The sequence below is a fragment of the Budorcas taxicolor genome, chromosome X, assembly GCF_023091745.1.
Source record: "Budorcas taxicolor isolate Tak-1 chromosome X, Takin1.1, whole genome shotgun sequence".
In the NCBI taxonomy this organism is placed as follows: Eukaryota; Metazoa; Chordata; class Mammalia; order Artiodactyla; family Bovidae; genus Budorcas; species Budorcas taxicolor.
The window spans coordinates 102,379,887-102,395,791 of NC_068935.1; the positions used below are offsets into that span (position 1 = coordinate 102,379,887).

Sequence of the window (15,905 nt, forward strand, 5' to 3'; positions counted from 1 at the left end):
CTGCTCAAAACTTCCCAATGGTTTCCCATCTTGCTCAGCCTAAAACCCAGAGCTCTGTCCCTGACTTCAAAACCCTAGACAATAGGGTCATTGATCATCTAAATCTCATTTCCTACCACTCTTACCTTTGTTCATTCCTTTCCCAACACACTGGCTTCCTCACTCTTCTCCAAACACAGCAACCCCCTTTGTGCCTCTGAGCTTTTCTACATAGTATGCTCCACACCAGGATCTTACCTCCACGTGACTTTCTGCCGCTTCCTTCTGGTGTGTGTTCACCTATTACCCTATTAGAGAGGTCTTCTCTGACACTCCTTGTCTTACTAAATAGCAGCTCCCTAGTCTCCAAACCTGTAACACCTACCTCCTCACCAGCTTAATTTTCCCTCCCTAGCACTTAACATTACTAGAGTCTTCTATTCATTTACGTATGTTGGTTTGTTTATTCTTTATCTTAAGTTCCAATTTTATGACTTATCTCACTAAAGGGTTTGTTGAGAGTGACTGAATCCACACCCTGTTGGATAAATCTCAGTGTAACATTAACTTAAGCATAAATATAGTCAACGAACTATAAAGTGTATGCCCTGAGATTCAAATTTAAGCTTCTACTACTCCTTCCTAAAAAGGTAATGATGACACTGGCCAGGAGACCCTGTCTGGGCCTAGTCTGTATTTTCTTCTTCTGCATCAGGCCCTTCCTTTTCTAGGCTTGTTCATTTGCCGTGCCCTACACTAGATTTCTTATCATTGATCTCTGTTTGAACCAACTGAAAGTTCACATTGAGAGAGAGCACTCTGTCAGTTGGTTTCTGTAGAGGTTTGCCTGTCCTTCCATAGACCCTACCAGCTACTTTGTGTCTTCCTGCAGTTTGTTCACCATCCATGTACGCTTGCTTTTTCTCTCCTCTTTCTCTCACTCATACACACATTTATACTCAAGGGCTCATTTTTCTTTGTGCTACACTCTATTGTAAAGGTCTTTAAATACGCTTGGACAAAAAATAGCTTCTAAAAGGATTCTTTTAATCCTTCCCACTTTTGTATATCCATCATCAAACATCACTCTGGGTGTACCAGCTCAGAATTTTATTGTATGGGTCTCTTCATGCCCACTATCATGTAGGCTAAACCTGAACTAAAACTGGGTCATTTTATATCTGATCAAGTGTGGGAGAGAATAAAAAATACCTTTATCTTCCAAGCCTGAAGAGGCTTGCCTTTTTCACTAAACCCATATTTTAAGAGCAGGTCATAACATATGTAATGTTAGTCACAGAGAGGAGCATAGTATTTGAGCAGAGACCAAAGTTCCCTACAATTAAATGCCTTCCTGACACCAGCCTCAACAATGTCCCAGAAAAAAGCATATGCAGGAGGACTAGGTCCTATAAAGAGACTCTCACTGTAACCAAAAATCATATGATTCTTAGACAGCCCTGGTCAAGCAGCTGCTCCTCGGGGCTGGGTGGGGAGGTCTTTACCCTGGACTAGAGGCCAGCCCAGTAGTCTCCTTCCCCCCTTCTCTTTTCTCACTTCCCCTTCCCACAGAAAAGAAGGGCACATCCAGAGAAGAGACCCCAGGAAGGAAGAGCATTGAATTCCCGAGGAGAAGGGCTCAATTAGAGTCATTAAATCTTACTTGGGAGTGGAATGAATAAAGAAAAATAGGATGGTGGGACAGGGGGCAGAAAAAGGGTCATCAACATCCCCTAAGGGCCAAGATACAGTGGCTCTGTAGATAAAGTCAGACTTCAGGAAACTTAGGTGTAAAATATACTTTTCCTTAAACAAATGTAGGCTGTCACTCAGTGAGGGAAAATATTGCATGAAAAGGCAGAAAACACATCTGTCTGTCTGTCTTGAACATCCATTCCTCCTGAGTGGTTCCAAGCACCACACCCTAATCTTGGAAGCAAATAATTCCTGAAAAATGTTGGATAAAACAGGTAAGTCTTTGGAGAAATCAGCCAGACATGAGAATAGACAAATAATTCAAGCATCCAAAGTAATTCCAGGAGTTTTTAAAGTATTTTACTATATGGGCTTCCCTGATGGCTCAGTGGTTAAGAATCCGCCTGCCAATGCAGGAGACACAGGTTCGATCCTTGGTCCGGGAAGATCCCCTGGAGAAGGAAATGGCAACCCACTCTAGTATTCTTGCCTGGGAAAACCTATGGACAAAGGAGCCTGACAGGCTACAGTCCATGGGGTCACAAAGAGTCAGACGCGACTTAGCGGCTGAACAACAACAAATACGGTCATGTTATTTGGCTTTGTGTAAACTGTTCATTGACAATTAATCATTTTCTTTGGTTTGTTTTTCTTTTCAGCCCCACTGTGTTCTCCTTGCCTCAAAGGAAAATTCGGCACCTGTTAAACTTGGGGGCTTTGGGGTAGCTATTCAATTAGGGGAGTCTGGACTTGTAGCTGGAGGTAAGAGTACTTTTTTAAAAAATTTCCTTCAAAATTGCATCACTTTTTAGGCTGATGTAAAGTTTTCAAACTAAATATTAGTCTATCCTCAGTGTTTCAGACCACATTCCACCCCACCCAAAAAAAAGTGCCATAATATAGTTTTGAATTTAATAATTCTATAATAATAATTAGAATTTTAGTCTCTTAAGAATAGACTCCTTAGTCTCTTAAGAATAGACTCCATCTTTTTACTCTTTGTATCCTCAACATTTAACAGGGAAGAGACCCAACATACAGAGATTAAAACAGTATTGGAAGAAGGTGATATTTGAGGCAAAGCGACTTTTAAAGTTGAACTGGCCGAATGAAGTCAAATCTAAAGTGTGTGGATTCACTTCTTTCAGGTTATATCTGTGGCTGATTTTTAATTTCACACTGCTTTCTTCTTTCCGCTTGTGAAAGAGTCACACTCAGGCCATCAGTCTGTGTGTTTGGGAAGAGCAAGCAGATATGAGCACAGACTGATTTTATTATTAGCCAAAGCAAACATAACTAGAAATTTCCCATGCCAGAATAAAAAAGGAAGAAAAGTTAAAACAAACTTTCTTCACCAGTATGCAGAGGTGGATGCTAATTACAGATTCAAGTATTTGGTTTTATTTATTCCTTTCAGTAGATTCCAGCTCAGAATGCTGCCCTGTTTTTAGTTTTGTTCTTTAGTTTTGCAAATTGCTTAGTTCTCCATTCTACCAACTACTAGTCTTCTAGCCATTGCTTTCTATTTTCCATCTCCAAGTACTGCCAGCCTTCACAAAGAGGAAAAATATCAACAGAACCTTTTAAAACCTGTCATCTTTCAAGAATGCTTATATTAAATTAAAATACCTGACAAATGATAAATATCAAAATAATAATCTTTTACACAGAATATTTCATTTCATTTCATTTACTGTTTCTAAAATATCAAAGCGGTATTAACATAGGCCATCTTCTGAAAAATGAGCTATGAGTCATAGTTGTAGTCTTTAAATCATTATTTACCACATTGCCCTCCAAAATTAAATTGTGTTTAGATTTTCTTCTAGTTTTGTGTTTTCTTCTAGTTAATCATTTCCAAGAATATGAGAAATTGCAAGTTGAGTACTGTTTTGAAAACTGATTATTTTTTCTTCTAATTCTAATGAACTAGTGAATTCAAAACCTATGAAAAGTTTGAAACTGACCATCTGTGATCAGAAGACTGACCATAGGGTCAGGTAACAACATGCAGTTTAACCACAGAATCACTGAATCAGAATTCGAAGAGGCCTTAAACTTCTCCAGTCTCGTAAACTAATGATTGAATTCTCTCATAAAATTCCCTGCAAAAGACTGAACTCTAGTTTAATTCCTCAGGTGGCAAAGAATTCACTATGTCCCAGGACAGTTCATTCCATTTTTTAAAAGCTCCCTAACTATTGAAACATCCATCCTTGCATTAAACAGAAGTCTATCTTCCTGTAACTTCCACCCAGGAGTCCTACTTCTGGCTTTTGGAGCCACGGTGAGAAATTTTAATCGTTCCACACGATAGTCATTCAGATGCTTAAAAACTGCCATCATATCCACCTTTTTATCCAAGTTAACTCGCCTAGGTTGATTTAGCCATCATTCCTCACATAAACTGCTTCAGTCTCCTGACTGCACCAAGTACGGAGCCAAAACTGAGCATATCTCCAGGCACTTCCAACACGTAGAAACTTGAAGCTATCACTGCTTTTGCTGTGGATCTTACATTCCTATTAGCCTCCCCAAATTGCATGAGCTTTTAGGACAACCCTGTTGTAACACTGGTGGCTCATATTAATCTTGTAATCAACTACAAATCCCAAGTTGTTTCTAAACAAACATTGCTGTTTAACTCTCTCACATCCACTATTTGTACAGATCACCCCCGTGTTAAGGCTACACAATTAAATAACAAATTCTGATGATTATATCCTCAAGGTTGATGGGATGATATGATATAAAATGAATTCCTTTTATATGCTGTTATATATATTGGCCATTTAGAGTGACTTTGTTTCTCTTGATCTCAATTTGCATCCTGTTAGCATTAAAGATGGTATGGACTTCATTTTACTATGTTCCTTGACTGAAGGGGAAAAACAGATTCATGACTTATCCAGACATTTTTTACATGTTAGTCTATTTTACTAAAGTCCATGAATCTTTCCCATCAAGTTTGTATTTTTAAAGCTGATTTTTAACCCACAGTGTATCAGTTGTGCAAAATTTATTTTTCTCAGTCCTTATAGAGTCAAAATACTTTGTGGTGGTCAAAATACTGTCATTTCTTAAACATACCTTTGCTTGCATTACTACTTCAAGTATTACAATGTCTTTAAAATGCAATCTACATATGTAGATAAAGGATAAATGATTTCTCTTATAAAAAGTTTTCATGTTGTTTAAGATACTTCTGAAAATGTATCAGCTCATTTGCTAATATCTAAAAGAAAGCTATTTCCCTGTTAGATTGGAATCTTTGATCACTGAGTCCTCCAAATCAAAAGTAATTCTGTCCATTATATGTCCTATATAATAAAAAGCCATTTACATATATTTACATGTTCCCTATCAGAAACTCAGCTGTTTGGAAACTCACTTATCCAGAATATAACTAGGAACCTAGAAAATAAATGTAATAGCAGCAAGACATTTTCTGCCCTTAGTACCTGTTCACGGTTCTCTCGAGTGAACATGTGAAGACACACTCTGAGGCTGACATGCTTCCATTTTTCAGGAAGTTTTGTAGATTGGCATTCCTTCATAGCTTACACCTGTCTTTCCCTCTGGTTAGAATGCCTTTTGTCATTTTGTGTATCTAGTTAACAAAGTATTCTTAGAAGCAGGCTGATTGTCACCATCCCAAGTTAGGTAACCCTGTTCGTTCTCTCCCATATTCCCATAGCTGTCTGGCCTACATGCCTTCATATAGCATTTCACACAGGGATTTGTAATTATATCAAAGACTGAGCTTTGTGAGGGCAAAGGGGGACCATGGCTTATCCCTTGTATGTCCCCAGTGGTCCTAGACCACTGTGTCTAGGACCCAGCAGGCACTTGGGAAATTTTTACTAAGTGAGAGAATCTGGTTTCTAATGAGTTTACAGTTTATAGCAAATTTTATGCAACAAATGAGGAGAAGACAAGGCCAGAGTAAGCATAGTGAAAGAAAAGAAATGAAAGCCTGACCAAAACAAAAATATGTTGAGCAGATACCAAAAGGTGGAAAGCACAGCAGCCCTTTATACTGAAAAAAATCAAGCTTTATTCTCCGGGGTATGCAGTGCATTTTTGGTTCCATACCAGATTTCTTTCATTGGTATCACGATAATAATTCTGAGTCATCAAGAAAAGGTTGAATTATGTGCAGCATCATATATAAAAGAAGTCAGGAAATTATAGAAAGAGAGCCATCCAAAATTCTTAAAGTAAAAAGGAGTGGGTGTGTAAAGATTCAGGTCCTAAAGTATAATGAATATGTACCTATTCAAAACAATTCCCCCTTCCCTGAGGTTCTGGGTAATAAGGTTTTATTATATTATCAAAAAAACTAACATTTAAATTTTTAACTGCACATCTGAAGTGTCTCATGCACAGTGACATTTAATTTGGTTTGGTAATTTGGCTTCCCGTTCTTAGAGTTCTGTGGTCAGCATCATAAAAATCAAGTGACCACAAAGAAGGAAAAGTCAGGTGATCACAAACCAGGAAATTGGGGAGGTCAGTATATGTTAAAGGGTAACTACAGTCCTTTCACATTCTACCAATCTGCATGAAATAAAGTTTTAAAAATCCACTCCTATAAATTCTTTCACTTCCCTGGTGGCCCAGGTGGTAAAGAATCCACCTGCAATGCAGGAAACCCAGGTTCAATCCCTGGGTCAGGAAGATCCCTTGGAGAAGGGAACGGCAACCCACACCAGTATTCTTGACTGGAGAACTCCATTGACAGTGGAGCCTGGCGGGCTAACAGTCCATGGGGTCGCAAAGAGTCAGACATGACTGAGTGACGAACACATGATGGTCTTTCCCCTTTTCATTTATGAGCAAATTCCTTAACCAAAAGACATGTATCTTCCTCGAGGATGAACACTGATTCTCCAATACCATGGTAGTCTTCAATCTAGATAAATGGAGAGAACCTCCCCCTGGTTGGCCAGGGCTGGCCATGGGGGCTCTTGACTAGTCCCAGATTGAGACCTACATTTTGAGTTGCTTGGCCCTGTCTTGTAGTAAGAGGCAAGTTGCATTTCCAAGCAGTATCCCAACCACCAGCAGGTACCTGGCTGGTGCCCTGGTATGAGTACTCTGATCTCTTACCCTGCTGCTCCCTACTTTTACCAGCTCCTGTCCATCAGACCAAGGCACATTTCTCCAAGGGCACTGCCCTGTCCCAGCTGTTAATGAAGTAGGAGGCTTAGTTCTCGTCATTTCACACTTCTTTATGTTACTTGAGGAAACTAAATGGGGCAACATGAAAATAAAAATCTTTCCTTCTAACTGGTACAGAGTCTCCTCTGATCTACCATACATTTTAAATAAAAATATTTTCACTCTCTGAACCCTGAACATAATCTCCTCTGTTATGGGGGAAGAAGGGGATCCACAATTTTCAGCAAAGGAACATTCCCAGTACACAAGCTCAGAGCTGTTCCCAACCATTTCCATCCTAATCAGGTTTGGCAATCACCAACAAGACTTTATGATACAGGCTTTCTCTCTAGCTGGATTAGAAGATCTCTGAGGTCTTTTTCTAAACTCTGAACACCATTCTGAGCTCTCCATAAAGTTTTGTGCAGTCTTTGAAATAAAAATTATCTTGGACTCAGGATGACGAGGTCGGGGGTGTGGGGAAGGGAAGAGAGGAGGGCACTGGGCCCACCTAGAGCTAGAAGAGCTGTCAAATCTGGCAGGCAGTCCCCTCCCACAGGAATTTCCCTAGGATACAAATCTTTTGTTCTACAGAAGAAAAGGGGGTGCTGCGGCAAAGATGGCTACTGGTGTGCAAACAACTGCTTTCAGATTCCTTCCTGAAACCTAATTTTGATAGGAAAAAAGAAAAACACTTTAAAGAAGATAGAAATCGAAGAGAATCGAATGGGAAGAGCCTCATGATTTTGCTTTGGTTTATGTCATATATTTGCTCTCATTCTCTTCCAATATCAATATTTGAAGGAAGCTAAAATCCTATTATAACAAAATATTAACCACTGTTAATTGCTGCAATTAATTCCTAAAATCTACTGAACAGGATTTCGGATTCAGAGTCATATTCCAAGCAAAAGTTCTCAGCATTAGGTTTAATTTGAGAATCTCTGTTTGGCAGTCAAAAGTAATCTTTTTCTCCACAGATATTTTCTCACTTGTTCCCCCTCTCCCTGCCACTGTCTCTGCTCTGTATTTTTAGTAATTTTTTTCAAACATGTAAAAACTATAAAATTTAAACAACTTCTTCATGATGCAAGAACTAGGTAAATATTTACCATCACCCTGCAGAATTCAATAGGAAGTAGCAGTGTTAGAAGACAGAGTACCTCTCTCTCCTGGGCTCAGTATTTTCAAGAGGTGATTAGATAAATAATTTTTTTCTTTCTGCCTTTTTTTCCCTTGATTTTATAGAGGAGGGAAGAGGTGGTAATATTTACATTGTTAAACTTGTCATTCACACTGTTATTTTCAGTTTTCAAATGGGGGGAAACCCATTTTATGTAAACATTTTTTTCCTTGATGTTGTCATTTTAAATATAGGGCGCGTTGGAACACCTCATTTTATGGCCCCAGAAGTTGTCAAGAGAGAGCCTTATGGAAAACCTGTAGATGTCTGGGGTTGTGGCGTGATCCTTTTTATCCTGCTAAGCGGTTGTTTGCCTTTTTATGGAACCAAGGAAAGATTGTTTGAAGGCATTATTAAAGGAAAATATAAGGTAATATATTATGAACGTTTTATTTTTCCATTGAGATTAAATTATTCTGAAAAAAATGTTTTAAGTTATTGTCTCTCTTTGGATTGTTTATTGATGGTCAACATAGTTACCCTAGTCAGAGAAAAGTTTTTTGCTTGCATCTTTGATCCACTAGCCTTGTTAGGCAACAAAGCTCTCAAGTAAATTTCAGAGTGGATCGCAGCCAAATTATCATCCAGATGACTGGCTTTAAAAAAAACCATTGCCTCACTCCTCCCTTCTCATTCCCTCTGTGCTGCCTCTAGTCTATCCCATGTATTTGGATTCCAACTCTGTGTTTAGTCCAGAAAACAGGGACCCGACTTGTCTTTGATACAGTATAAAGACCAGAGACCCGATGGGTGTTCCCCTTTTCCTCCACGTTCTGGGCCCTCAGAGTCACAAAGCCACACTACAAGTCAAAATCTTTGACCACAAGTACACTCTAGTGAAACTGCCTGTTTAGCTAACTCAAATTCATAGTAATTTGTTTGTGCCCCACTTATTTCAAATAAAATTCTAGTTCAGGGAAAGAATTTGGAATACTCCTTGGAATTTACTGTGAGAGAATGTGAGATTTTATTTTACCCTGGGTAAGGTGTCTGTGACAGACCCGAGCCCAGATTTTAAAATATCCATTAGCTGTCTGGTGATCAAACCCATTTATTCAGGCTGAGCTGGAGCATAAACTTCTTTGGCCCTTCTTTGTGTAATTTGAGAAAAGGGCTTTATTTTTATTACTTCATTTCTAAAGTAAAATGGAAATTTCATCCAGGTAATTTTAGTAATTCTTTATCTTACTTTTAGATTTAGTGTCTATTAACCTTTATTTGTTTTTGCTCTAGCATGCATGTTATTTTATTGCATTTTATGTAGTTAGCCAGCACAGCTGAAAAACTTGCCATTTACCTTCCAGGATAAACTGAAATGCCAGTATCACAACTGCATTTCATAATGTAATTTAGAGCCATTTTGGTGTAATTTAAATATTTATATTCATCTTTGGCTACTGTGAATTGCAAACTACATGTACTGTTCCCAGACTTCTGATTAGTACATTATTACTTTCATTACTAAATAATTTAAGAAGCCATTACTGACATCATGAGTGGCTATACCAAAAAGACCTAGAAGGTTCTTGGAAATAAGCTTGGGGTTGGTTTCACTACCCTAGCTTATACACTTTATTGCCCTGTGCCACCTTGTATGGCTGATGGAATATGATGCTCTGTATAGGAAGCACAGAAGAGTATGTGTCTGGATATCAAATCAGGGCAGTTTATTTTGAGGAAGCTCTCCTTCCTCCCGTTATTATTAACACATGCACTTTCTATTCAACAAAATCACTGTTTTCGTTTTCAGCCATGCCTGGCAACATAAAAACCAAACACACAGGTTTATATTCATATAACACTACACTCCAAAACTGTGAAGCCCCTAAAGTTTTTTTTTTTTCCTCTGTTCCTCAGTAATGTTAGAATTTTATATGGGACTTGACAAAACTTAAGGGGAAAAAAGAAATCAAGGTAAAGTAATTTCAGAGTTGTGGCCTTATTCTGTAAACCGCAACTGAAGCTTGTGGAAGTGAGTCAGTGAGAATGGTTTGTACTTTTTTTCCTTGTGTACCATCGGCTTATATATAAAGGTACACAGATTTGTCTTTATTTAGATGAAGATCTATGGGAAAACTCTGTTGACAGAGAAAGACATTTTATGTATAGGTTCTTCTGCTTCTTAGAGTCAGTTGACCATTGGGGAATAAAATCAATCCTTTCAAGGTCTCAGGAAACTGCTTGTAAGTAATCATCTCCCTTCAATCCCTGGAAATTGTGAGTGGCTATCAGGAATGCACAGTTATGGCTTTCTCACTGAATTTTGCCAAGTGAAATCACGGATACTAACATGTGAAAATAAACACAGTAATCTATCAGTGTAATAATAATACTAGCAATGATAGCTAACTCATACACAGTGCTTACTATGTTCCAGGAACTGTGCTAAGCACTTTACTTATATTGACTCTTTTCATCCTCACAGCAACTTAATGACGTAGGTACCATATAATAAAATCTCCCACCTGCCTTCTTGAGCTATAAGCATTTGCTAATAATAGAATTCTTCCTTTGTGTTTGTTCAGTTGCTAACTTCCTGGTTTCCAAGGCAATGTGCTTCATTCCAACGGCTTCTTGGTATTTGATCTTGTCTATTTTTAAAGCATTGAATAGTTATCTTTGTTTCTTTGTTTAGAAAAAAATTTGGACTAGTAAAATATGTCCAAAAGTTTGACTGTTTTAAAATTTCCTATTCTTAGTATTCTAGTATAATATAGTCAGATGGACAGTGGCAGCTATACTATAATTTCTGTACCTGGGGGTTTAAAGTTAATAACATATTTACTCTTACTTGGCTAACCTCACCTCTCGCTTATACTCATGGCTTTCCTTACAAAGGCCCCAGGTTTTCAGTAGCTTAGCTTAAAGTACAGATCCATCTTTATTATCAGTGATGACTCTTGGGCCTTTAAAAAAAATACTATGATTGTGTCAGCATTCATTTTTAAATTTTTGTTACTGAAAATTTCTAACAAAATAGGAGAGATAATAGTATAATGAACCCACAGCTTTAATATTTATCAACATCCAGCCAATCTTGTTTTATCTATATTCTACATGCTACTAGATTATTTGGGAGCAGATCTCAAAAATATTTTACCACCGAGGTGGTTCTTAACAACAACAAAAATTAAAAATCCTTGATCTCTATGAGTATTTTCAAGAAAATTTTGATGACACATTTTAAATGTAATATATTTAAAATGTCATAGTTTATAAACTACTACTGGTCTTAAATAATTTTAACTTTTTTTTTTAACTTTATTTTACTTTACAATACTGTATTGGTTTTGCCATACATTGACATGAATCTGCCACGGGTGTACATGAGTTCCCAATCCTGAACCCCCCTCCCACCTCCCATCCCATATCATCTCTCTGGATCATCCCCATGCACCAGCCCCAAGCATCCTGTATCCTGCATCGAACATAGACTGGTGATTCGTTTCTTACATGATACACACCGAGGAAACCAGAATTGAAAGAGACACATGTACCCCAATGTTCATTGCAGCACTGTCTATAATAGCCAGGACATGGAAACAACCTAAATGTCCATCAGCAGATGAATGGGTAATTTTAACTTTTTTATTCTCGTTTACTAGCTTACTTGATCTTTTAAGGTTGATAGGAGAGAATACTTTAGCTAAAATATATGCTAACATTTAATTTCAATTAATTTTTTATAAAGGACAAAAATATATTTCCCCAAGTCTATAAAAGATACAATGTCACCTTATATCATTTGTTTCTGGATATCCAATTAGTGTCTACACAGCAGGAGTTCTCAGCTGCCTCGCTTTCATATTCAAATAATTAAGACTGCTTTATAGCCCTGTTTTGTTATCCCTTATATATTCAAGGGCTTCCCTGATGGCTCAGATGGTAAAGATATACTCAGCCTCCTAAATTAATATCAGCTACTCTTTTCTGCCAAAGAGAAAACCCTGGATTGGGCTCCCTCATGAAAAGGACCAGGGAGTATACTTCTCAACCTCTGCTCACTTCAGAAATCTTACGACCACTTTCAGATGGTTTCTCAACACCTTTCCTGAGGACAGGTCATTCAGACATGAAAGAGAACATCATCTCCAAGATGGAGAAGAGGAAGCAAGGCTGTCTAAGCCCCATCCAATCACTCGCCTCCCTATTTCAAGCTTGTCAACCGATCACAGTTTCAGTAGGATGACAGTATTTCAACAGTCTCACGGCATTCGCTTTTAATTAAGGGATCTGACAAGGGAAGTGATTACCGCTTAGAATTATGCCTGTTAGACAAAGAAGATGGAACATTTTCCACTCTCTGTCTACTACAACAAAGCCTCACATTAGCCAGAGCAAAATGTCTGATGCTAAACCTTGGCCAGATTATAATGATTCGTGTGTACTACAGTGCAAGCGGTGATTTTATTTGGCTTTAAAGTGTGGCGGACTTCATTCTGCATCTTTCTCCCATAGAAAATGACATGGGTCTCTGCCGGTTAAAGCCATGGCATTGTTTACAGCTCCTGGCAACAGACAGCTCCTACGTGCTCACTCAGTCAGTTTCCTGATATTAAATAGGGAGTGAGACCCTGCTCCATCTCTTCCCTCCTGGCCCCACTTGCCTTCCCAACTCCAAGCCCCAAGCAATCCTTTCCATTTCTTCCTGGTTCCTGGTCTCAGACATACCCCTTTTCCCAGGAGTCTTCCAACTCTTTTCCTCAGAGATCCACAGCCTTGCTCATGAGTCCTGTGTCTTAGGAACAACTCATAATTTATTTTTTTGTTTGGCTTTAGGCGACTTACCTTGTAGCTTAGTTGTCTCATCTCTAAAAGAGGGGAAAAATTCACTTCACTAAGAATAACATACAAGTAAATTGGGTTTTTTGTAAGGCCTATAGTAATATATTTTTCCCTAAATGCTGAAAATGACATACAGTGACCAAAGTATCCTATTAATAAAAGCTACTTTGTGTGGCTTCACAGTTACTGATAATTCCCAGTTTTAAAAACAAAATATTAAAAACACTTCTTTAAAATTTTTAAATTTTATTTTAGTCCTTTCTAGGTCAAAGTATTCTCATCTGCTTAGAGTCTAGATGCTAGACTTTTTATTTTACCTGAGATAGAACCTGGAATCGTGAACATTCTGTTCTTCAATTATTTAAAATGTTATTATATATCTAACCAGAATATGTATAAAGAATATTTACTGATGCAAATTCTCATGTGTTGAACAATAGGAAATGTATGACCTCAGTCCTCTTCTTCCTTAGAAAGCAAGTCTTTAGAATCCGATTTCTCTACTTTGCTACCTGAATCTTATTCGCATTGAAACAGTGTAGGGATATTAACAGTGAACATTAACATCTCACTGAACCTAACTGTGTAATTTTCCTTTCCCCTCTTCAGATGAATCCAAGGCAGTGGAGCCATATCTCTGAAAGTGCCAAAGACCTCGTACGCCGAATGCTGATGCTGGATCCCGCCGAGAGGATCACTGTTTATGAAGCACTGAATCACCCATGGCTTAAGGTATGTGAGCTCATAGGTGGCACTTTGTTTGGACAGTTCCAGTGACAAGAATGCATTACTCCGTAAGGTGCCCCTTTCCACCCTTTTTTTTTCCTGAGCATTTTTTCATTAGTTTTGTTCACCTTATTTACTGTTTCTATGCACTCTCTGTAAACATCTAAGAGGATGTTTCATTTTAGTGACATTCAGCTTCATCACAAGAGGGTAAGAAAGAGAATTAAGGCAAAATCCATCCCAGAGGAAGGCTTGTTTGTTCTCTACCAACACATCTTCCAAGGATGCACAACATGAACAACAGAAGGAGCACTTAGTGTGTGATATTTAAAAAGCGATTATCATTGCTTTGGTTGTGACTGTATACTTTATAGCATTATTTTTATTTCAGTAGATACTAGATAAGATTTATTTTCTTAAGAAAAAGATTTTTTTAAATTTTATTTATTTATTTATGGCTGTGCTGGGTGCTTCCCTGGTGGCTCTGATGGTAAAGCATCTTCCTGCAGTGCAGGAGACCTGGGTTCTATCCCTGGGTTGGGAAGATCCCCTGGAGAATGAAATGACAACCACTCCAGTACAGTACTCTTGCCTGGAAAATCCCATGGATGGAGGAGCCTGGTAGGCTACAGTCCATGGGCTTGCAAAGAGTCAGACATGACTGAGCGGCTTCACTTTCACTTCGGTCTCCACTGCTACATGCTGGCTTTCTCTAGTTGCAGCAAGAGGGGACTACTCTTTAGTGTGGGATGCAGGCTTCTCGTCACAGGGACTTGTTATGTTGTGGAGCAGGAGCTCCAGGGTATGTGGGCTTCAGTAGTTGTGGTTCCTAGGCTCTAGAAAAAGCAGATTTTAAAAGTTCTTTTTATATCCCATCCTGCCAATGAAGTATCACTATTAAAGAAAATTATAACTTGGGGCTTCAGTGAGATAGTACTATTTGATGAAGACATTACAGTGTTCAACAGTTCCAGGAAATTCTCACTTTACAGGTGAGAAAGCTAAGCCTCAGGTTAAGAATCTTGCCCCAAGTCACAAAAATTGTTGAAGCTGGAACCAGGATTCAGCCTACCACACCCCTTTCCCTTGTACTCAAGATCCTATCCTGTTCACTTACTCAAGGTCAGCACTCCCACTTGTGAGCCCTTCCCTGCATCAGCACCTTCCAGTCTCTGTGGGATCTAACAAGCTACCACTTATTTTTGTTACACACACACATGTTCTCCTAACCCTACAACCCGCTCCAGCCTCTGCCCCTATTCTTTAGTCCCCTTGACAGCAAAACTCCTAGAAAGTGTTATTTCTACTCACTTTCCTCAGTTTCTCCCATCTCTTTCTCTTGAACCCACCCTAGTCAGGGTTGCAATCCTACCAACTCCACTAAAATAGCTCTTGTCAAGTCGTCAAGTCACCAGTGACCTTCACGTTGCTGAGTCTAGTGGTCAGAGCTCATGATTCTCCCTCTTGGCATATCAGCATTTGGACATCCATACTTCTGGAACTCTGTCCTCCCTTGGCTTCAGGGCACCTCTCTCCCTGGTTTCCCTTTTACCTTTGTGGCAGCCCCTTCCAGATCCTGCCGATTCTTCCTCACCTCCCTGCACCATGTCTTCATAATGGAGTGCTACAGCCCATTGCTCTTCATCTTCCTGTCTACACTCAGACCCTTGGAAAGTGAGAGTGAAAGTTGTTCAGTCATGTCTGACTCTTTGTGACCCCATGGACTATACAGTCCATGGAATTCTCCAGGCCAGAATACTGGAGTGGGTAGCCATTCCCTTCTCCAGGGGATCTTCCCAACCCAGGGATCAAACCCAGGTCTCCTGCATTGCAAGTGGATTCTTTACCAGCTGAGCCACCAGGGAAGCCCCAGACCCTTGGAGACCTCATCTATTAATAGTTTTAGTGGCTTCAAATGCTGTCTGTACACCCGGAGTTTTTACCTTTAGGCTAGACCTGTCTCCTGAAGTATTATTAATTTAGTTTACCATTTCACTCCCTGATACCTCTTGGACTTCACCCCTTCCTACTCTCCTCTTCTCACTTTGTTCCCTCATGTCAGCCTCCTTGCTGTTCTTCAGACAGCAGGCCCACACTTGCCTCAGCGCCTGTGTTAGTCAGGCCCTTTCCCTAGAATACTATTCCCCAAGCTATCTTCATGGCTTATTCTCTCACCATCTTCAGTCTTTGCTTAGATAGCAGCTTCTTAGTGAGATCTTCCCTGACCACCCAATTTAAAATTTGAAGGAAGAAATGTCCCCTGCCACCAGTATTCCCTACCCTCCTTCCCTGCCTTACTTTTTTTCCATAGCATTGGTCACCATGAGACATACTTACATTTTACTTATTTGTTTCTCTGTCTACTTCCATAAAA

The 15,905-nt window shown here is 39.1% G+C and overlaps 1 protein-coding gene across 1 annotated transcript in view; it reads left to right on the plus strand.

Moving 5' to 3' along the window:
* The window catches only part of CASK (calcium/calmodulin dependent serine protein kinase), a 377,556-nt gene that overhangs the window by 244,587 nt on the left and 117,064 nt on the right, over positions 1–15,905 (plus strand). Inside the window, exons 6-8 of the mRNA XM_052662816.1 lie at positions 2,334–2,436; positions 8,215–8,390; positions 13,415–13,537. Coding sequence (XP_052518776.1) covers positions 2,334–2,436; positions 8,215–8,390; positions 13,415–13,537 — 402 coding nt within the window. The remainder of the gene's footprint in view (positions 1–2,333; positions 2,437–8,214; positions 8,391–13,414; positions 13,538–15,905) is intronic.